Source organism: Linepithema humile, chromosome 1 (assembly GCF_040581485.1).
Source record: "Linepithema humile isolate Giens D197 chromosome 1, Lhum_UNIL_v1.0, whole genome shotgun sequence".
NCBI classification, from domain to species: domain Eukaryota; kingdom Metazoa; phylum Arthropoda; class Insecta; order Hymenoptera; family Formicidae; genus Linepithema; species Linepithema humile.
In genome coordinates, this window is record NC_090128.1 from 46,908,355 (window position 1) to 46,930,344 (window position 21,990).

Consider the following 21,990-nt stretch of genomic DNA (forward strand, 5'->3'; position numbering starts at 1 on the left):
AATAAACAAATATTATAGCAATAAATTATTGCGTGCAAAGAAATACAAATAAAATTTATTTTATCTATTCTTGTGCAGACGATCGGCACATTTGAACTGACCAATAAACGTACCTGAAATGGACAAATTTCACTCAATCAAATACAACCAATCAGATTCATTCGTTGTTCAAGCGTTCTCACTTTCTGAGAACGCTATCGAATGCTGCCAATTCTCAACGGCAACGACGGCATGTATCTATGTACGTATGTACATACATTGTATACGTCACCATTGCCATTCATTCGATTCATTCGTTGTGTACGATAGTCGCGAGACTTGTAGATTTGCTCGTTGTTCTAAGAGATTGTGCATGTGGCACATTGGACACATGTCTTGTATAGATTGGCTGTAATCATAAATGCATTTTTTGTAGCTAATATAATTTTAATAAAATTTTTGGAGGTACGTTTAGTGGAGTTGATCGGCAACTTGGTCAGGTTATCAACGAGATCTAAAGCCGCGCGTACATTGTTATAACATTATTTATTAATCATTTACTAGCATGCAGCAAGTTTGATCTTATCGTCTTTTGTATTAAATGTAATTGACAAATATTAAAATGTAATTGACAGCGAGTAAAGATTTGCCCCATATAAAATTTTCTTAACATTCAGCTTTTTCTTCGTGAAACGCGTTTTTATTAGATGTTTTGACAATTTTACTCAATTATTTTACAATAAATTGATTTTTTTTGAGAATTATAAATCATTGATAACATATATTTGATACTTGTTCTCTTACATGTTGCAGATGGGGTTCATATTTTTTTATATGCTCTTGTTATGCTCTACTCAACTCGGAGCAGAGAAGATCAACAAATATGTGACAACTTTAATAAATGCCAAATGGAATGAGACACCTCTCATTTTGGAAGCAGCTGAGTATCTTAGTGATGAAAATCCAAGTTACTTTTGGAAATTTATTGATGCATTTTCCAATAAAATTAATAATTTTGTAATAGGTAACTATTCAGTTATAGTTGAATTAATTTGGAAGTATTCATAGACCGATCATTCTCAATTTCTTTAATTTACTGCTTATAGGTACAGAAAAAGAAAATTACGATACAATTCTGGAACTGGCTAGCAAGTATTTATCTGAGTCAGAAATAGCAGTTTTTAAGTTAGGATTGTCTTTACGTGTTTATTCTGCACGTGTTGAAATGTTTTCTCAAATGGCTGTGAATAAAAATGTTTCTTCATATGAATGCGATAATGTTGTCGACATTGGTGGAACATTTACCTGTGCTTTAGATGACATAGATGAATTACTTAAACAGGTTTGTAATTTGCAATTTGTGTGTGTGTATATGTGTGTAAATAATGCATTGTAACTATTGTTTACTTTTCAGAATACATGGGAAACTGCAGATACTTATGATGTAGATCATCGATATTTAAGTACATCAGAATCGGATAAAGCAATAATATTGTATGGCCAAATTGGAACTTCTACTTTCATTCATTTTCATGAAAAGTTAAAAAACATAGCGGAAACAAAAGGGATCAATTATATTTTGCGTCATTATGTAAAGGTAGCAAAAATATAAATATATAGTGTGTGATGTAGAATATATATACAGTCAATATATATATGCACATAGAGAAAGTCGATAATGTGTGCTATTGCTGCTTATTGTTTTAAAAATAATTTACAGGATAGAACAAATAAGAAATTGTGTTTATCGGGCTATGGTGTAGAGTTGCAGATGAAGTCTACAGAATACAAAGCAACTGATGATTCTGACATTAAAGACAATACAGGAAAGAGTTCAGAAGTGACAAATGACGGCATGGAAGAAATTGAAGGAATCAACTTTATGACTTTAAAGTAAGGTGGTCAGTAAGAACGTAAGAGGTTCAGTTTATATTCCTTGTATAGAGTATAGCATTGTATTAATGTGATACAAAATATTATTTTTCCCAGAAAATTATATCCAGATCAACAAGCTGAACTGGATAAAATACAAACACATTTACTGGAAACTAGTCACGAAATTGGAGCTTTCAAAGTATGGCAATTTCAAGAACTAAGTCATCAAGCAGCTGAAAGAATAATGAAGTCCCCCTATGCAGAAGCATTAAACGTTTTAACTGATATATCACAGAATTTTCCTATGCAAGTATGTACTTTAAAGCAAATTCTGTATATCAGCTGGATATATACACATATGTACTAGTTGACATATTTTCGTATTACAGGCAAAATCGTTAATTAGAACCAAGGTGAATAGTGATATGAAAAAAGAAATGAAGTTAAATCAGGAAATATTCATGGCAAGTTTAAATATACAACCAACTGATACAGCTCTTTTTATCAATGGCTTATTTTTTGACCTGGAAGCCATTGATGTACTAACGCTTTTAGAATCTCTGAGAAGCGAATTACGAGTGATGGAAGCTCTTCATAAAATTGGTAGGATCTGCAGAACGTTATGTGTATATATATATATATATTTTTTTTTTTTTTTAATTTATTTATTTATTTAATAGATTAAAAGGTACATGTTCATTGAATTTTGATAAATTGTTACAGGCTTTACTAACAAAAAGATGAGTAAACTGCTAGCTTTGGATTTATCTGGAGGCACAGATAATCAAAACTTTGCAATGGATATAAGAGATTCTGCAATTAATTGGATCAACGATATTGAGAATGATTCACGTTATAGCAGATGGTCGCCATCGTTAACTGAATTATTACGACCAACCTTTCCTGGCATGCTGAGAAATATTAGAAGAAATTTGTATAATCTGGTTGATATCACTAAACTTGAAATAACTATACTATAATAATAATTTTATGTGAGATGTTACATATAATTTTTTATTTTCTTTTTTTTTTCAGGTATTAATTATCGATCCTCTGAATGAAGATTCAATGTCTCTAATAACTTTAGCACAATCTCTTTACGCACATTCAGCACCACTGAGAATAGGATTTGTCTTTGTGGCAAATTACAATACATCCGTAATTGGTTTAACGGATGCTAGTGTTGCAGTGAACAATGCATATCACTATTTTGCAGACACCAAGAGTACTAAAGAAGCTTTACATTTCTTAGCAGAGGTGAAACTTTGTATTAATGTAATTCTATCAGTAGTATTTTTATCAATGAAAAGTAACAAAATATATTTTTGTCTCAGTTAGGAAATTACATCGGGCCTTATGGTGCAAGCGTAGACGATATAAAAAAAGTTATTAGATCCAAGGACTCTTCCGCTAATATAAATTACATTCTCGGTGAAGAATCGGAATATGATGTAGGACGACATCTAACCAATGACTTTATAAAACGATGTGGTTTCAAAAAATTTCCACAAGCTTTGTTAAATGGTGTGCCTTTAACACCCAATCAGATAAATTCTGAATCATACGAGGAAGCCGTATTGTCTACTATTATGTCACAAACACCTATCATTCAAAAAGCAGTATATCGAGGTGAAGTAACCGAAGGAGACGATGTTGTTGATTTTCTTATGAGCCAACCCAATGTTATGCCACGGTGTGTAACTCACGATTAACTTTTCAAATTAATACGATAAATTTTGATTACTCTAGGATTCGATTATTTTGCTTTCTAGATTGAACGAGCGTATTTTGAAAGTGGACAAGAATGCGTGGTTAAATTTAATTGGCTCAATTCCTGAAGATGAGGATTACACCAAGTGGAGTATTCAAGATCTATCAACTTATTTGATGAAGAAGATACACTATTTTTTTGTACCACGTCGCAGTAATACGCATCACTTATTTTCTTTCTGGGTTGTAGCTGATTTAAAATCATTATCTGGCAGACAATTACTACGAGAAGCTCTTGAATATGTAGTACGTAGTACTACACTACTACTACTTGAAATCAAATTTTGTGTATATTGTAATACACAATATATTAAATTGTTATATGTACGTTTTTGTAGGAATCGAATACTGATGCGCGAGTTGGTATTATTATTAATGCAGAAAATGATGAAAATCTAAAATCTGATATTAATAAAATTGTCCTTTCTGCATTGAACGCATTATCACCAGAAAGAGCTATTCTTTATGTACGTAAAGTAATCAAAGAAGACAATGCAGCTCTTATTGCGGATGGCAACTTTAACATTGAGGTAACATACACATACGCGCGCGTGCATGTGTCTGCGGATATATAGATGTGTCGAAAATGATCTCATTAATAATTCGATAATATTATCATAGGATGAATCCGTCATAGCAATGTTGGAAAATCAAAATCCGATATTATTGTTGCATCAGCATTACGTCACAAACGCTTTAAATTTAGAGACGGGAGCAAAAGCAATTTTGTGTAATGGTCGTGTCATTGGTCCCTTGGATAATGGCGAGGAATTCACAAGTGAAGACTTTTCTTTGTTAGAAAGATTTAGTCAAAGTACTTACGGCGATAAATTATTTATGAAATTAATAAAGGATCAAATCTTCAATGATGAATATGGTATTTAATGATAAATTGCTCAAGTTTAAAGACTTTTTAAACTTTACGATAAAGATAATGGAATATTTGTAACATTTTATTCAGAAGAAAATGACATCACGGATGATACGATTATGAAGATCACTTCGCTCCTAGTGCCACGACCACAAACTCGAAGTCGGTATGATGTTCCTTTCCATGGAGATGATCACAGGTAAATTACTCAAGTATTCTACAAAGTGTGTGAAACATAAATTATATATAATAAGAATGATTATTTCCATTTTGCAGTGTTATCAAGATTTTAGCGGCCAATCCTGATGAAGTTGCTTTCAACTTTATTGCTATTGCAGACCCAGTTTCACGCGGTGCTCAAAAATTGGGTCCAATATTGAAAACATTACAGCGAGCCTTAAATTGCAATATAAAGGTGTTCTTAAACTGCTTAGACAAAAATAGTGATATGCCATTGAAAAGGTAAAGTAACGCTTTATTTTCTCCTTATAATTTCTTTCCTGAATTGTGTACATATTTTCTCTTGTTCCAGTTTTTATCGATTTGTGCTCGAACCTGAGCTGCAGTTCACAACGGAAGGAAATATCAGTGGCTCTGTTGCAAAATTCACAAAACTCCCGACTTCGTCATTACTGACACAATATATTCACGCACCCGAAAATTGGCTGGTAGAAGTAGTTCGCAGTGTCTATGATTTAGATAACATCAAACTCGATAAAGTCGCGATGGGCGTTCACAGGTAAATATATTCAAATATGTACAATGAATTTGAGATTGTGGTTTATTTCGCTAATCTTTATACGTATATCGCAGCGAATACGAGTTGGAATATTTGTTGCTCGAAGGCCACTGCTTTGAAGCAGTAATGGGGAATCCACCGAGAGGCCTTCAATTCACATTAGGCACTGAGAAACAATCTGTGATGGTTGACACTATAGTAATGGCCAACTTGGGATACTTCCAGTTGAAGGCAAATCCCGGCGAATGGGTGTTGCGACTCCGGCAAGGACGCTCCGCAGAAATATACGACTTTACCACTGTCGACGGACAAGATGTTATTCAGAATGGCAACGATGTGAAAGTGCTAATAAGTTCTTTGAGGAGTCACGTGCTAAAAATCAAAGTTTCTAAGAAGCCAGACAAGACAGCAATGGATCTCTTATCAGACGACGAGAAGGATTCTGGATTGTGGAACTCTATTTCTAGGTACGTCCGATTAATTAGGCTACTTATATATTCCATGTTTAAATGAAATCTCCTATTGCTGTTACGGGTATTAGTACTCGACATGTGTAGCATGGTATTCCATTATCTTTTGACTTAACTTTTATTTATTCTCTCTTTTTTAGCATTGCCAAATTTTGGTAAGCTTCTCATTATTATATAGTTAAGTACAGCCATAACTTTTTATATCAATATAATTGAATGCGAAAAAGATCCACACAAAAAATAAATACGTATGCGTTACAAAAAAGAATATCTTTGTGTGACTTGAAATTGTAACATCCGCAACTTTACAGTTAAAAAATTACAGTCAATCCGCAATGTTAATATGCTCCCAATTATCATTTACAAATCATTTACAGCTGCTCTAATTACAATTTACTATAATATAAAGTTATATTTTTGTCTTTGACCTGTTTTTCTATTAGGTATCTTATTCTGTAGCATATCGTATTAATGCCTTGATAATGATGTATGAATCGGAATACCTTATTGTGTGTGTGCGTGTATGAGTGTGTGTGTGTGTGTGTGCGTGTGCGTGTGCGTGTGTGTGTGTGTGTGTGTTGCGTGTGCGTGTGCGTGCGCGCGCGCGCGCGCGCGCGCGTGTGTGTGTGAGACTGATATAAATAGATATTGATTAAATCGCGTTAGTGATCCAAGTTTTTAACACATCTTATATATCTTGATGTATTTCCAACCTAGGACGTTTACTACCACAGACGAAAATGAAGACCAAGATGAAAAATTAAATATTTTTTCTCTCGCCTCCGGCCATCTATATGAAAGATTCTTAAAGATCATGATGTTAAGTGTCATTAAACATACTAAAAGTCCTGTCAAGTTCTGGTTCTTGAAGAATTACCTCTCACCAACATTAAAAGTAAGCAGCAGCGTCACATAAAAAAGATGTGTCTTATTTCACAAGTGGAAAATCTTGCAAATTATTCCAGACATGAGTAATAAGTATTCTTTTTCTCTAACATAGGATTTTCTGCCACATATGGCTAAAGAATATGGCTTTGAGTATGAACTCGTCCAATACAAGTGGCCTCGCTGGCTTCATCAACAGACCGAGAAACAGAGAACTATTTGGGGATACAAAATATTGTTCCTCGATGTGTTATTCCCGCTGAACGTTAAGAAAATAATTTTTGTCGATGCTGATCAGGTAGATGAGAGAATTTAAAATATAGTGATATGAATTATTTGTCTCATACTCCAGTATACTTGATTCATAACAATTATTTTTATACAGGTTGTAAGAGCAGATTTGAAAGAATTAGCAACCATGGATCTCCGCGGTGCGCCATATGCGTACACACCTTTCTGTGATAGTAGAACTGAAATGGATGGATTCAGATTTTGGAAGCAAGGATATTGGAGAAATCACTTACAAGGGCGCGCTTATCACATCAGTGCGTTGTACGTGGTAGATCTCAAACGATTTCGCCGCATTGCTGCCGGAGATAGGTTGCGAGGACAGTATCAGGCGTTGAGTCAAGATCCAAACAGCCTAGCGAATCTTGATCAGGTGCGTGAAATGAATAATTTATAAGGGCATATGTAAGAGAGAGAATACATTATTAGTTTAATTGTTAAAATTGCCACGGTTCCTTTTTGCATTTATTTGCATTTATTGCGTCAATCATTTCAGGATCTCCCTAATAATATGATTCATCAAGTGGCCATCAAGACATTACCACAAGAGTGGCTATGGTGTGAAACATGGTGTGACGATGCATCCAAGCAGTACGCTAAGACTATAGATCTGGTATGTATTCTTATTTATACATAACAAAGACGAATGCGTCATTATTTCATATTTATTTCATGTTACATTTGCCAAGTAACATCTCTTCTGTTTTGTTTCTCCTATTAAAGTGTAATAATCCGATGACTAAAGAGGCCAAATTACAAGCAGCCATGCGTATCTTGCCCGAGTGGATAGGTTATGATGAAGAAATTAAAGCTCTGCAGCAGAAGATAGAGAATGCGAATAGACAGACGGAAAAAGACAATGGTACGTTTCTTACAATACGTACGTCTCTCAATCACTTTTTACGTGACACTTCTGCTCTTTGTTTCAGAAACTGTTGACGATGCCTCGAAGCACGAAGAATTGTAAATTATATACAACAACCTAGGTATATTGAACCGAGGTTATTGAATTCTGTAAAAAAAGAATTTCTGTTTTGTAGATTCATGAAATGTTGATACGTAAAAATTCTTCGTTTCACTTTTGTAATTGACATTTGGCACTTTATGTGTAAATATTTGCCATGGATGCTCGTTCGTCAAATAACGATGCATAAGCCAAATGTTTTTCTTACTTATTCTCATTACACTTTACACTTTATACAATCGTAAAATTTCAAAAGTGTCTTGTTTTTTTTCTTCTCCTTTTTATGCAGATATGAGTGAATCTAATTCTCTTCAAACCAAGTCGAAGCGAATAATCGGTAAAATTCAATAACTGATAATTGTTGAGATTACAGTATTCCAGTTATTCATGAACACACGTCTCTCTTTTTTGTTGTTCATGCTACTAGACCAATTGTGATTTATTGTCTACTATGCTAGTTGTAAGGAATAAACTTGTAACATTTGTACTATATCTCTTTTATATTCTGTCCCATATACAATATAGCTAATCACTAGTCAGCATTGATTCAATCGATCTTTAAATCAGCAGATGCGGTTAAATACGACTGAATTTATATATTCTCGAAGATATATAAAATATTTTTTCGATCCCGTTATTAATGAGTTTTTGTAATGTTATATGGATTTCGATACGCATCATTGCACGTGGTAATGATAGTTGGTGTCTTTTGTAAAAAGTTAGCTTGGTCGCAGAGGTGATGAAGTGAATCAGAGCGAAACGGACAAAGAAATTGACGAATATTCCTGATAATTCGATAATTTCAATCGAATAAAAACGATAGCATAGCGATAACGCGCTTGTAACGATGATGAATTACGTTCCATCATTTAAAATCTTTCGATGGAAAATCCAAGTGCTGCGCAAAATAAAGCAATTTCTCGCGATAAGAGCGATTATCATGTTCACCTAATCGTTCGATTGACAGAAATCGAAGCAATGCTCATTGGTCATTTCGCGTCTGCATCAAATCAGGAGCATCTTTATCACAACGGCTCTCGAAGAATTGTAGATATAAAATGGATATAATCCGGGTCGTTGTTTTACGCGCGCGTCTCGTCGTTCCCCTCACACTCATAATATTTATGTAAACACGTATCAGGAGAGCCAAGTCGCATGTACTAATGACATCTCCCAACGCATCACAACCCCGCGCTGTCGCAGATTTGCCTTGCCTTGTGCTGCGTGGTCGGTTTGGCTTGGCTTGGCTCTGTCAATTGCTCGATGCTCGCGCATTCGCGTCGTCCACGCTATTTCTCAGTGACGATCTGTCCGGAAAATTCACGACGACATGGAAGATAGTGACATTGTCACTGTCGGGCGAAACAACAAGACCAACGAGTAAGTCTCGCTTTAATAATATTTTAATGTTTTACAGCGGTGTTACGTTGTTTACGAATTTTTCGTTAAACAGAATTTTCTATGCGTTTCACTCGAGTGTCGAATATTTGATAGCTAGACAAAAATGTACACACACAATATATCTCTTTTACTATTCTCAACATATATTTTGTAATATAATAGTTTTAGTTTAGATAATTTAACATATGTAATTCAAATTCTCAAGTGATATAATGAGCAAGTAAAAATAAAAATAAGAGAGAATACAAAAATATTAAATTTATTTCAGATTTGGAATGTGAGAAATTCAGTTTCACAAAAGTTACTGAGGCACACAAATTTATATAGAATAAAATAAATATTCGTTTATTCTGCAGAGTATGCGGATATATATATGTATATTTTGATATTAATAATTTATTCACATAAATTAGAAATTCCCTTATCACAACAAAAAGTTATCGAGTATTGACCAAACACACCATATTGACAAAATTGAGATAGCAAAAACAAATAAGAAACAGTTTTGATCGGTCGGCAGAATATGTTAGCGTTTGCAATAGACACGTGCTTCGGTAGACCAACGTTAATATTAATTTGATTTATCTAAAAATCTCAAGTTGCGCACTAAATTACACGTACCAAGGACATACTAATCGTTAAAAATTCTACGGCCATCATATATTTTTTACCGTCTGCTCGCTAGAGATTGTGACTATATACCCATTTATTGAAAAACAGACGGAAGTCACACACATTAATACGTATTATTATTTCCTTTGCTTGTGTTTTTAATACCTGGACGATCGTTTTTACAATCTGGATCACGCTTTTGCAAATGCAAAAATACAGCATCAAACGTCCAATTGTATTACACGAAACCCTACCCTCCCGTTTCGTCACATACTCTCGAAAAAGTTACAAAATGTCATCGCATCAGCAGAACTCGATAGTTTAGCATCGGAATGTCGGCCACCGCAAAAATGGACCTCAGTTGCATCGTCAATGAGTAAATATCAAAATTACATTATTTCGATTTCATGTATGTCATATAGCGATTTTGTGCAAACAATTTCAACAAATTGATGCTCATATAAAAGTGAATTTTTGCACTGCATTGTGTTGATTTTTATATCTTTATACTGACAACGAGGCGCAATTTGTTATAGATAATTTATGAGAGTAGGTATATCATCAGTTAGCTTGACCAAGAGCATTTATTTCTTCCAGTCATAATATATGCTTGTGTGTGTGTGTATTATTGACCGTAACATGTTATACATCATGAAGCATAATTTATACCATTGTCAGTATTTAAAAAAGCATGCCTAATGGAAAAATTTTTTATATTTCATATTTACATGATATATTTAACGATAAGTTTAGCCATCTTTTTCATATATTTATCTTTTCAATCTTTTATTTATATTGTGTGTGAGAATATAATTTCCATGTCATATATCGAACATATTGGATTAAATGTTCCGAACATTATGAACAGCGTTTATTTTAATTTAATTTATTATTGTCAATTATTTCTTTCATCAATACATTTAACATTTCAAAAAAATAATTATATATGAGCACAGCACACGCATATCAGTCGCACAAGAAAACTATGTGAAAAGTATAATATATCTATTTATTTCACAAGAATGTTTACGTAGACAAGTTTATCTAAACTACTTACCTATGTTAATTTAGTTTTACATGCAAATTTATTTGTTATTCTTTCTCCGTGTATATTATATTGTTTCGAAAGAACGCGTTTACGCCACATTTCCGCTGCATTTTTGCTAAAACTTTTATCGAGTTTTCAAAATTTTTCCTTCGACTTCTGTGTCCTCATAAGATAATGATCAATCTATGAAAACCTATTGGCGATGCTATGACGGTTCTTTAAGGATAAATCTAGATCGATTAATTTGGAGTAACCGCTATTAAAATATAGGAAGCCCGTTACAAAAATATGAAATATAAAATATAAGAAGCCCGTTACAAAAATATGAAAGATCGGCACGCATTCGACGCGATTTCTGAATCGTGTTGCTCATGCATCACGTGCGCTGGCGGTGCCTCTTCATGGAAAGCTACACGAACATACTGTGCGTTTATTTCATGCTCACAATTAGTCTCGATCCGCAATCCACGGCACGATCAATGGCCGCTTAATAGGATCGCGATATTTACCTTCTGCTACGATCTATAAAATTATCGATAGCATTTTTTTTTATAAAGAAAAGTATCGTCAGTCTACTGGAAGAGCAGGATATTTTTTTTTTAAGTTGTGAAAGTACGAACGACGTCCGCGCAAAACTGATCGATCGATCGATCCTACCAGCGAGTAATTTGCGAAGAAATCAGTTCCGAGTGTCTTTTTTAAAATTCTCGAGCGAATGATAAGACGAGTGTCGGGACTAGTGCGATTATTACCAATTATATGTCGGTGCAAGAAAGATAAACGACAATCGGTCAACACGCTAGCCGATAAATCGCTTGAATAATTGACGCGGTTGTGAAATTTGTCACACAGCATAATAAATTCAATAAACTGCTCTCGAATGAACGGGATCGAAACATCTATTGAATATTGATTACTAAACGACATATAGAATCATTCGACTGCAGAGCTCTGTGATTATCGAAGGATATATCAATGGATGTATGGAAGTGCATTTAATTTTTCAAGTAACAAGATCATAAGAATATAAAAAGTTTCACGAAAGCGAAAAAAAAAATGAATGAGATTTATGATAGAAGAAGAAAGATTTTTCATGTAAAAGGTAGCCGATTCAACTACAATATTCTGAAAGTAAACTACTTTTCTCTTCAATTTCTCTCTGTTTCGAGTAAATTAAGATACGTTTAACTGTACTGTAAGTTGCTGATATCCTAACGAAGATAGAAGAAAAAGACAGAGATGCGCGAACAGCAAGCAGATAGAAAGGGAACGAGAGAGCGACTCATCGGCGAGTGGGGATTCGCGATAAAGACAGACGAACCGAGAAGAAAGGTAGAGGGACTGAGAAGGAAGAAGAAAAGAGAAGAGAAGAGTGAGAGAGAGGTTGATGGCGCGTCGATGTCAAGTCTTTTATCTGCCGGACGAGAGAGTCGCCAGGCATGAGCTCTGTTCCACCGAAAGACGGACATGGCTTTTCGTCGTTCACTTGAGGAGTGACGCTTGCAGTTGATCCGGAGGACGACGACACACAACTACGCGCGTTACACGACTCGACTGATTACAGCTCGTACAGTCGCCGCCTCCATCTCTCCATCCGCCGCTGCCTCCACCCGCCTCCTGGTGTTTCTACCTCTCGGCATCGCTCGGCTTTCGTCTTCTTTCTTTATTTTCTTTTTTTTTTCTTTTTTTTTTTGGCACTTGGCGTTCCCGAGCGATTCGACAAAACAAGATCGTTGATCGGATCGTCTCGTGTAAGACTGACACGACATCGCGCGTTTGGCTGTCGACCTACTGAGAACTAGCTGGATCCCCACTGGATCTTTTCACTACGGGATCGATCATGGACGACGAGAAGATTAAGCTGTGAGTTTTCTTCGAGTTGCATTATCCTCGACGTACGACAGACAGGCGAAAACAACCTCCGAAAAGCCGAAGAGATCTCGCGAGACCGGCGAATGATTGCATCACGTGGAAAGTTTCCCGAGATTGCGAGAATCTTGGAGATTTTGATTAATTCCTCGCGGAGAATGTGATCTACATCATGCGTTTTTCTTTTCTTATTTCGGAGGTACATTTGGTACATGTGTGTTGGTATTTTGATACGTGCACTGTTAGTTTTTGGTATGTGCATCGTTAGTTCTTGATAATTTATCAGTTAATTTTTGACAATCCCTAAAAGGAAAATGATGTTGCATGAAGATTTGGTGATTATTAGTGTCTAGTGGAATCAATTGAAGAGTGTGCTTCTTCAAGAGAAGGGATTTTTTGGAAAATCGTACGCCATCGTGTGTTTCTTGAAATACATTCCGCGTTCTTTCTCATTCTTGTGGAGTGGGAATATATTGTGATATTTTGTTATATGTAGGGATATTTTATATCTGTGTGAATGTTATATTGACGGACCAAAAATATGACGCGATAGATAGATAGTGAAATCAATTGGAAAATAACAGCACGTGTGGGGTATAGTTGAGAAAAATTACACGCCCGCAAGTATATTGTCAATCTTCAATTTAAGTCTTCTGTCGTGTAAATTGTCGAAAATGATTGATGATCTAAAGTGATTCGCTTGAAATGTTTTAGCAATTTCTTTATATTTGGAGTACTTGCAATATTTGCAGAAAAATGTCGAGGCATCGAGCATTTTTGAGTTATTAAGAATTAGTTCTTTTCTCTCGTCGATTAAATTTTTAGTTTTGAAAATTCTTTCCCCTCGTTTTTATAAATTATATAACATCACGTTAAATATAATATTGCGCAGCAATTCTGAGAAATCTGATATAAATCTGAGAGTATCGCTATCGCTCCACGGTAGATTATCAAAATATTCTTACCGTTTGTCACAATTTCAAGCGTCATAGTAGCGCGAATAGTAGCGCGAATCTTGATGATAATCGCTGTTTGTTGATATTCACACGTCGTATCGAGAAAGCTCTTCTCTTCGATTTCTCTTTCTTCCGGCAATGTCTCCGCGAATTAACGAGTCAGGAAGCTAGCTCGCTGATTGTCGAAATTATGCGGCAATTACCGTGCGCGACATGCAGTGTAATTCTACAAATAACAAGGCCGCGATTCCCTTCACTTTGCCACGCGACAGAATCTAACATAGAATCGTATGCGAGGACGTGCAACCAGTCTCGCGTGCATTAACAAAAACACGATTCTTTCTATTAAATTTGTCAGTCGTTGAGACAAGTTTCACATGTAAAAGTAACAAATTAATTCCATCCAATCCATCCAAATTAGATTCTGTAAATATAGAAATCTTTCTGAAAATCTCGCGAAAATTTTTCATAAAATTTATTTCACAAAATAAAATTCTCGACGACGATAGTCATCGCGTAACGCGTTCCATCGATTACTTTCTTCGATGTAGTGTTTTCCTCTCCACGAAATTGATATTTACAATAGATATTGTCGAACTGTATAATATAGCGTCAACATGATTCACGCTGTAAGTCATAGTTACGAGATCATGCACGCGTGTATGAGAAAGACAATAAGAGGAATGTATTTTCACAAACATTACGCGCGCACTATTCATTTTTATTCATTGTGCAGTATTTTCAATAAACTGTCGGAAATAACGGAACCGGTTTCAAGTGACCCGAAAGCTTGATGTTCATGATGAAGACCCATGTCTTCAAAACGTAACTTTGAAATACTTTCTTTCATATTTCTACATCTTTCTTCAACTTATTTTTACATAAATCATAAAATACGAATGGATTTAGCGTTATATTTGTTTTTATTGTATTAATTCACTAAATAATTTAAAATCCACCAAGGACTATACTAGCAATCGCTTTTACATTTAATTTCAATAATAAAATCGCATTTTCTATATTCAATATTTAATACCTCATACCTGCTTCAAATTAAGCAAAAGAAAATATTTTCTTCAAAATTTGTAGCAAGATCAAGTGTTGATTAGTTACAGAATGAATAATATAAATAATAATATTAGTTACATAATGAAATCATAAGTTTCAAGCAGTGACACTTGTAAAATGGATACTTTTTATGGTTAGTATAACGATTACATTTTATCGCAGTGGAAAGAAGGGCACGAGCGCGTATGATCGCGAGCATGTGATCGTGAAACAATCATGGGCGCCGTGAAAAGAAATGTACTTGCATCTTTTCGAGTTTTCCGAAATAATCAATTAAACAAATACAAACAAGTTGTTCTTTCTTCTTTCTTCCAAAAGATTAAATTAATATTTATGATGATGATTTCCACATTTACATGCACAAGTCAAGTGCATTTAGTTAACAATTTTATTTTTATCAAAATTGTATTCAATTATCTGATTCCCACACATTCTTAGGGTTTTTAAGCTTTAGTGTACTTTTAGAATATTAGTAATGTTTTTCATTAGGAAATTAAAGAACTTTTGAAAATTTGTGTCGTATCTCGGCGAGACATTTCTCTGAGAAACATCTTTGATGTGATTCTCGTCTCGGCGAGACGAGACTGTGCTCGTATTATCACCGTGTAATTAATATGAAACTGACATGGTGTCGGATAACTCGACGACGGAATGGCGAATTGACTGTCGTCAATTTAATCCGCTGGTGCACACCTGATTACTTGGGACTTTGCGATGATGAACCATGCGCAGATCATTCAAAACAAATCCATAATTTCATATGATATGATAATTTAATCGCTGAGAGAGAGAGAGGGGGGGGGAGAGGGAGAGAGAGAGAGAGAGAGAGAGAGAGAGAGAGAGAGAGAGAGAGAGAGAGAGAGAGAGAGAGAGAGAGAGAGAGAGAGAGAGAGAGAGAGAGAGAGAGAGAGAGAGAGAGAGAGAGAGAGAGAGAGAGAGAGAGAGAGAGAGAGAGAGAGAGCAATATATTAACTGATTATCATCAACAAAATAATAACGACTTTTGGAAGCTAGTAATTTCATGTAAGAAGAATATTGACAATAAGCTATTCTCGGATTGGTCATTTGAAAGATAATAAATGGTGGAATTTCCGAAAAGTTGTAAAACTATTTATCATTTCCTCGCTGACTAACGAGCGTGGGAGGAGAAAAGATAAGCAGAATCGAGCGAGTATATCGTGAATAAAAGGAAGTTGATCGAAGTATGCCACTCGTGACCCTCGGAATATGTATCAGCGTGATCACATCCTCGCGTATCTTATACTCGTTGTATTGTATTCTCATTCCGACAAAAATTCCAAGATTTAGATCAGTTTGAGTGGCGGAAGTCACCTCCTCCTCACTCCCATCCTCGTAAAAATCTGTTTACGATCTGGTTCTATTCTAAAAACAAATTCTCGTGTGATTTGAGGATCGCAATCTTTTCTTTCTATGTCAATAACTTCCGAACAAATAGTGTGTGATTTCTGCAAAAACCAAAACTTCTTCTACTCCGGGAAAAAATATCAATATATAGATTTATAACTGCCGCGAGTAAAATTGCGAGTAAATATTGAGATTGATGCTTGTAATTTGTGATATGATGAAAATGATGAGTTTCGTAATGTTTAATAACTTTCTTTGCGAGATAGGATAACTAATTGTAACATTATTATTAGATCGATCTTAAGAAAGCTCTGTGTTACTCTGTATCACAGATTGATTGTATTACAATCACATCATCGTATGATAACATTTAATGTAGAAGATATATATCCAATACAGAGATCTGCGATCAGATGTAGCTAAATGTCATCTAAATTTTTCTACATTTTAACATGATAGTGCACACTGTGCGATATACTATTATACTGTGTATCATCATCTCTGTCGATATTTTTCGATGACTTTGCATCATTGATAATCATGAATCACAGTCAGTCAGATAGAAGAACGCAAAAGAATGTGTATGCGTGGATGCGCATTTGCACACGGCATTATTGATATATCTGTCTGACAGATAATGCCGCTCTGTGAAACGCGATAAGGATTGGTCACGTATTCGCATATAATGGCATATTGTCATATTAAAGTGTAGCATGTATAATTCTGGTTGATAACACATATTATGCATTTGAGTGTTCCATAAGGCTCGTTATGAAATTACCCACACAGCATGCATATCCGGGGGACGTTCGGGGGACATCCCGAAGGTATCGTATCTCTCAAAGATATCTTCGGGATGTCTTCTGGACGTCTTTCGGATATGTGTGCCGTGTGGGTAGTTGTGTATCATAATTACGATGCAATTAAAATACATTTCTATCATAACAATTGATATAATGTCGATACTTTATTCATTTTATTGTTTTACATTTTCCCTTTTTCCCTATAAACATACATTTACAAGGAGTAATTGCATTGTATTTATTTGATGAACAAATATCTAACGACACGATGAAATACTAGAAACGTTATTAGAAAACATTTATCGAATAAATAAAGTTAATAAAGTTGTATAGGGTTATAGGTTTTTACGTGTGATATGCAGATTCTAGTCAGAAAATATTTAACGCTATTAAAAATTCCAACTTTATATTTATTAATTTCGTCAAAGACTTTATATCGAATTTTTTTCTCAATACACAAATATTTGTACATCGTTTTCTTTCAACACATAAAACAAGCACGTCCTATCACGCGCGAGTTCTATCTCCGTTGAAATCTTATCCAAGAAAGCCGAGAAACACAATATCTGAGATAACTGAGAGATTGCTGTAATTTTTTATTTATCATGATTTGTGTGTTAATCAACGAATAAACGGTCAATGAAATTGTTTCAGCGTAAAAAGTCAAGTTCGATCAAATAAAATAAATTTGAGACAATAATAATTTACGAAATGGAACGATTTGTTAAAGAAAAGTTACTCCATATATAGATAGATATTTTATTTTCTCCATTTTTGAATTATCGCCGTTAACCCACTTGACAATTATTCGACGAACACGTAATCATACTTTCTTTTATTACGTAACATAAAAAAAGAGCAGTCGATGTGCGTTTACGATCGTGAAGAAAATGACAATCTAACAAATAAATCGAAAGTACTCCGTTTGTCTCGTACATACATACAATCGAGAGAAACGAGATAAATAAGACGAAATAAATAACAAATTCAATAATAAAATAATGAATAAAAAAACGATGATAAATTTGTGATGATAAAATCAAGTAGTCTTTTCTGTGAAGATAATTTTTATGCTGTTATTCACAATTACATACATGATGATATTTAAATGCGAGAAAAAAAAAAAATATTTTTTTTTATTGCAATTTTATGACAAATTGCAGATTCAAGGATAAAGCAATTTATGGCTATGGAACGAGTATTCCTCCGAACAATAACGAAGATGAGGAAAGTGAATTGCCGCCACGTAAAGTGATCTTTTGCGTTCATGGAAAATTGTCAGGTTGTTGCACGGTAGTGAAAGGCTCTCTCGATGACAATGCAACTATGGACTATCAACAGAATCCGACAAGTATGTTTTCTTGAGGAAGCAGGTTTGATGGTATAGATATTTAAGAGAAAACTATGAGAAGAAATAGAAATATAATAACAATCAATATTTATATATGTAAATATAAAAAAGAAATATCGATTAGATTATTGCAGTATTTGAATAAAAATGAAAGAAGATAACCGGGAAAACCAAGAAACTGTTTGAATGCCCATTATATTGAGAAAATAATTTTTACAATTAGCCAAACACAATCCTAATTATCTTAATCTTAATTCGTCAATATTCGAAAAAAATCTAATCTTTTAAAGCTAGTTTCAAATAAGCATGTAAGTTGACTGTGTCCTTGTCATATTTTCAGCATCCCCAGAAGATCATTGTCACAGAGAGAGAAACGAGGAGATCGACAAGAAAGCTCGAAAAAAATTGTTGATCGCGAGTGCACTCTGCGTTATTTTTATGATAGCAGAAATCGTCGGTAATTTAATATTAATGTCATAATGTCTGATTTTTCACACTAATTTACTAATCATATCGATGCAAAGAAATACTCATGGTACGCGTGTTTCTACAAATTTTTCTTTTTTTTCTCTTTAGGCGGAGTATTGTCAAATAGTTTGGCGATAGCGACCGATGCTGCACATTTGTTAACTGATTTTGCATCATTTATGATATCTCTCTTTTCCATCTGGGTCGCGAGCAGACCGGCAACCAGAAAAATGCCTTTTGGTTGGTATCGCGCGGAGGTATGTATTTCACATTAATATCAAATATAAATATTTCTTTTATTTCTATTATTCAAATGGATTTTATTATTGTCAATTTTATTGTCAATTTTAATTTTATTTTTACCAATAATATTTCACTAATAAACTAATTTAAAATTTGTTTTGAAAGTTAGCAATTTGAAATATGCATTAAATATTGTACTTTATTTAAAAAACTTTTAAATCAATTTTATATGAAAAATGTTCACCAATTATTGTACTAAGAAGGATTGATGTATGCAGAAAAATTTTTACACGTAGCATTTTCGAAGTTTGCAGTCTATAATGTCAGAAAATAATCGAAATTTTAATGTGCATAAAAAGTGATGATGAAAAATTACTTGTATGCTGTTTTAGGTAATCGGTGCGTTAACTTCTGTTTTACTAATATGGGTGGTCACTGGCATTCTATTCTACCTCGCAATTGAAAGGATTGTCCACAAAGATTTCGAATTGAACTCGACGGTGATGCTAATCACGTCTGCAGTTGGTGTTGCGGTAAATCTAGTGTTAGTGATACCATTAACGATAATATTTATTTAACTGCGCAGTGTCTTGCGATAGCTCGTGCATAATAATATAATTTATAATACTATGCGCATTTATCCGTGAAACTTCGATAACAATCGTGATCGCGATATGCATAGTATGTTACATCAATCGAATTCTTCGATTGTTGAGCAATCTTTCACGCATGATATCAATTCAAGTTGCAAATATATGACAACTATATTTTCAGCGAGGGATCTAAAATTTTTAAGAATTAATCAAGCCAAGTTATAAACTATATAATTTAAAAAGTTATTTCAAATGATAAAGATACAAATAGAAATGTAGTATATCGATTTTGTTGTAAAATTTTGGAAATTGAACTTTATCTTCTTTGAAGAAATATGTATACGAAAAGATAAGTACATTATACATATGTAGCATCAAGATAAAAAATTTTGCATTGCAGAATGGGTTTATCGTTGCATCAACATGGTCATAGTCATGGTGGACACAGTCACGGCGGAAACAACGATTCAGAAAGCGGGCTTGATGATGATCTCAAAGGTGAACATACGAAAAGGAACATCAACGTTCGTGCAGCTTTCATTCACGTCTTGGGTGATTTTATTCAGAGTATAGGAGTATTCATCGCGGCATTAATCATTTACTTTAAGGTATTTCCAAAACTTTCAGTGATAGCTCTTATTGATACACATATATGTCATTATTTTATGCTTCCTTATGTTCATCTCTTATATTGGAAAATTTCATGGTATTGTTTGCACAATTCAGTACACAAATTTTGCAATAGATATTTTGATTTTAAAAATTCATTTATATTTCAGCCAAGTTGGAGCATAGTAGATCCCATATGCACATTCCTCTTCTCCGTACTAGTTATCCTCACCACGGTGGCAATTATTAAGGACGTAGTGAACGTCCTGATGGAAGGAATTCCAAAAGGTTTCGAGTATTCTCAAGTGGAAAGTACCTTTATGCAAATAGATGGAGTTGTTAAGGTGCACAATCTTAGAATCTGGGCACTCTCGCTCGACAAGACTGCCTTGTCGGCGCACCTCGCTATAAGTATGCTTCATCTAAAAATATAATCTTACATATGCATTTCTTATTTATGCATTTCAGTGTTGCGCAACTCAATTATTTTTAAGTCTTGAATAACTCACGCTGCCGGGGAATGCTAAAAGACGCTTATACTTTTAGATTTTTTGAATGTTTTCATATTTTCTGATTTCTGAGAATTTTTCTAAAGTCTTTCATTATATTGTATATTTCATCATAAACTTCTTTTTGTCAATTCCGTTTGCGAATAAGAGCACGTACACAATTTGGATATTATACATTATTATCTTTCCGTTCGTTATATCATTTTGTGGTATGTATTTATGTTTTCTTACAAATAAAATGATTATGAATTTTTATTTGCAGAACCTGGAACAAGCCCTCAGAACATTTTACGCACTGCCACGCGAAATATTCATGACAAGTATAAATTCTTTGAGATGACATTACAGATAGAGGAATTCAATGAGCGAATGGAGAATTGTAAGCAGTGCAAAGCGCTATCGCAATAAATTATCGCGATATTGTACTTATACGTACCTCAAACGCGATATAAGGGACGCAGCATGCACCGGAGATAATTTTAGAAGTCTTGTGATCATTACGATGCTCCACCGAAAGACAATGAGATTGTTCCGTATGCGAAGGCAGCGTAGATGCATTATGTTCACAACTGTTATATATTTTTTCTTTCTTTTAACTTTATAAGAAAATGTACGAACAGTCAGTAATACTCGTACAATGCGATACGTCTATTGTCAATAGTCATTTGTTATTTGCGACTTAGATAAATTATAAATAGTTTCACATAGTTAGATATACATTCTTAATAGTTACAATTGCTGCAATTATAAGAGGATTTGTAATTGTTTCTCCTGATTGGCTACCACATGTTAAAATGTTTCTTTACCTCCAAGATAAACATTGTGATTAACGTTTATTTTAAAGGTGACTTGGTCTATTCACAGTAAAAGTTACAACTTGACTGATTTTATAATCAGTGATTTTGTAAGAAATACCATTGTATATATTGAAATATTAAAATAGAAAAGAAGAGAAAGAGCACAGACGAATAAAAGTTCTTCTCGCAATAAACTCAAACTGATTGCATAATTCCGTGTAAAAGCAGAGCATCTGTGTCGCAAATTTAACATTGTTTTAAGATAATTTGTATAATATAAAATATTGTATTTAATAGAAACAAACAATGTAAGCATTTGCTTGACATTCTGTAATTTATCTTCAGAGTGCTCATCAATAGTTGTTATAAAAATAATTTTTACACTTTGAAACATGTATTGTATTAATATGAACCTGCTATCATTCGCTAATTCATCGACTTTAGGCATTGAACAAAA

At 34.1% G+C, this 21,990-nt stretch overlaps 2 protein-coding genes across 8 annotated transcripts; both read left to right on the forward strand.

The window, feature by feature from the left end:
* The first annotated feature begins 237 nt into the window (after positions 1 to 237).
* Uggt (UDP-glucose-glycoprotein glucosyltransferase) lies at positions 238 to 8,328 on the forward strand. Of its 3 annotated transcripts, none has more exons than XM_067347279.1 (24): positions 238 to 444; positions 793 to 1,003; positions 1,086 to 1,321; positions 1,394 to 1,576; positions 1,700 to 1,872; positions 1,969 to 2,164; positions 2,244 to 2,457; positions 2,578 to 2,798; positions 2,890 to 3,111; positions 3,189 to 3,547; positions 3,627 to 3,870; positions 3,963 to 4,154; positions 4,246 to 4,501; positions 4,586 to 4,694; positions 4,772 to 4,957; positions 5,028 to 5,234; positions 5,309 to 5,701; positions 5,845 to 5,859; positions 6,422 to 6,599; positions 6,705 to 6,887; positions 6,975 to 7,250; positions 7,374 to 7,490; positions 7,601 to 7,739; positions 7,807 to 8,328. In XM_067347279.1, exons 2-24 carry the CDS (start codon positions 793 to 795, stop codon positions 7,842 to 7,844), a joined length of 4,548 nt encoding a protein of 1,515 aa, XP_067203380.1. In that variant the 5' UTR covers positions 238 to 444; the 3' UTR covers positions 7,845 to 8,328. The 3 variants fall into 3 exon arrangements, with proteins under 3 accessions (XP_067203380.1, XP_067203381.1, XP_067203382.1); XM_067347280.1 differs by having other exon boundaries at positions 4,589 to 4,694; XM_067347281.1 differs by lacking the exon at positions 5,845 to 5,859 and having other exon boundaries at positions 5,309 to 5,697; positions 6,418 to 6,599.
* Positions 8,329 to 9,014: 686 nt separating this feature from the next.
* On the forward strand, positions 9,015 to 21,924 carry ZnT35C (Zinc transporter 35C). 5 transcript variants are annotated; one of them, XM_012362562.2, is made up of 8 exons: positions 9,015 to 9,221; positions 18,127 to 18,314; positions 18,655 to 18,771; positions 18,891 to 19,039; positions 19,418 to 19,569; positions 20,019 to 20,226; positions 20,398 to 20,638; positions 20,999 to 21,924. In XM_012362562.2, the coding sequence occupies exons 1-8, from the start codon at positions 9,172 to 9,174 to the stop codon at positions 21,142 to 21,144; spliced, it is 1,251 nt and encodes a 416-aa protein (XP_012217985.1). In that variant the 5' UTR covers positions 9,015 to 9,171; the 3' UTR covers positions 21,145 to 21,924. The 5 variants fall into 5 exon arrangements, with proteins under 5 accessions (XP_012217985.1, XP_012217986.1, XP_012217987.1 ...); XM_012362563.2 differs by lacking the exon at positions 9,015 to 9,221 and adding an exon at positions 9,852 to 10,230; XM_012362564.2 differs by lacking the exon at positions 9,015 to 9,221 and adding an exon at positions 12,022 to 12,765.
* The last annotated feature ends 66 nt before the right edge of the window (positions 21,925 to 21,990 follow it).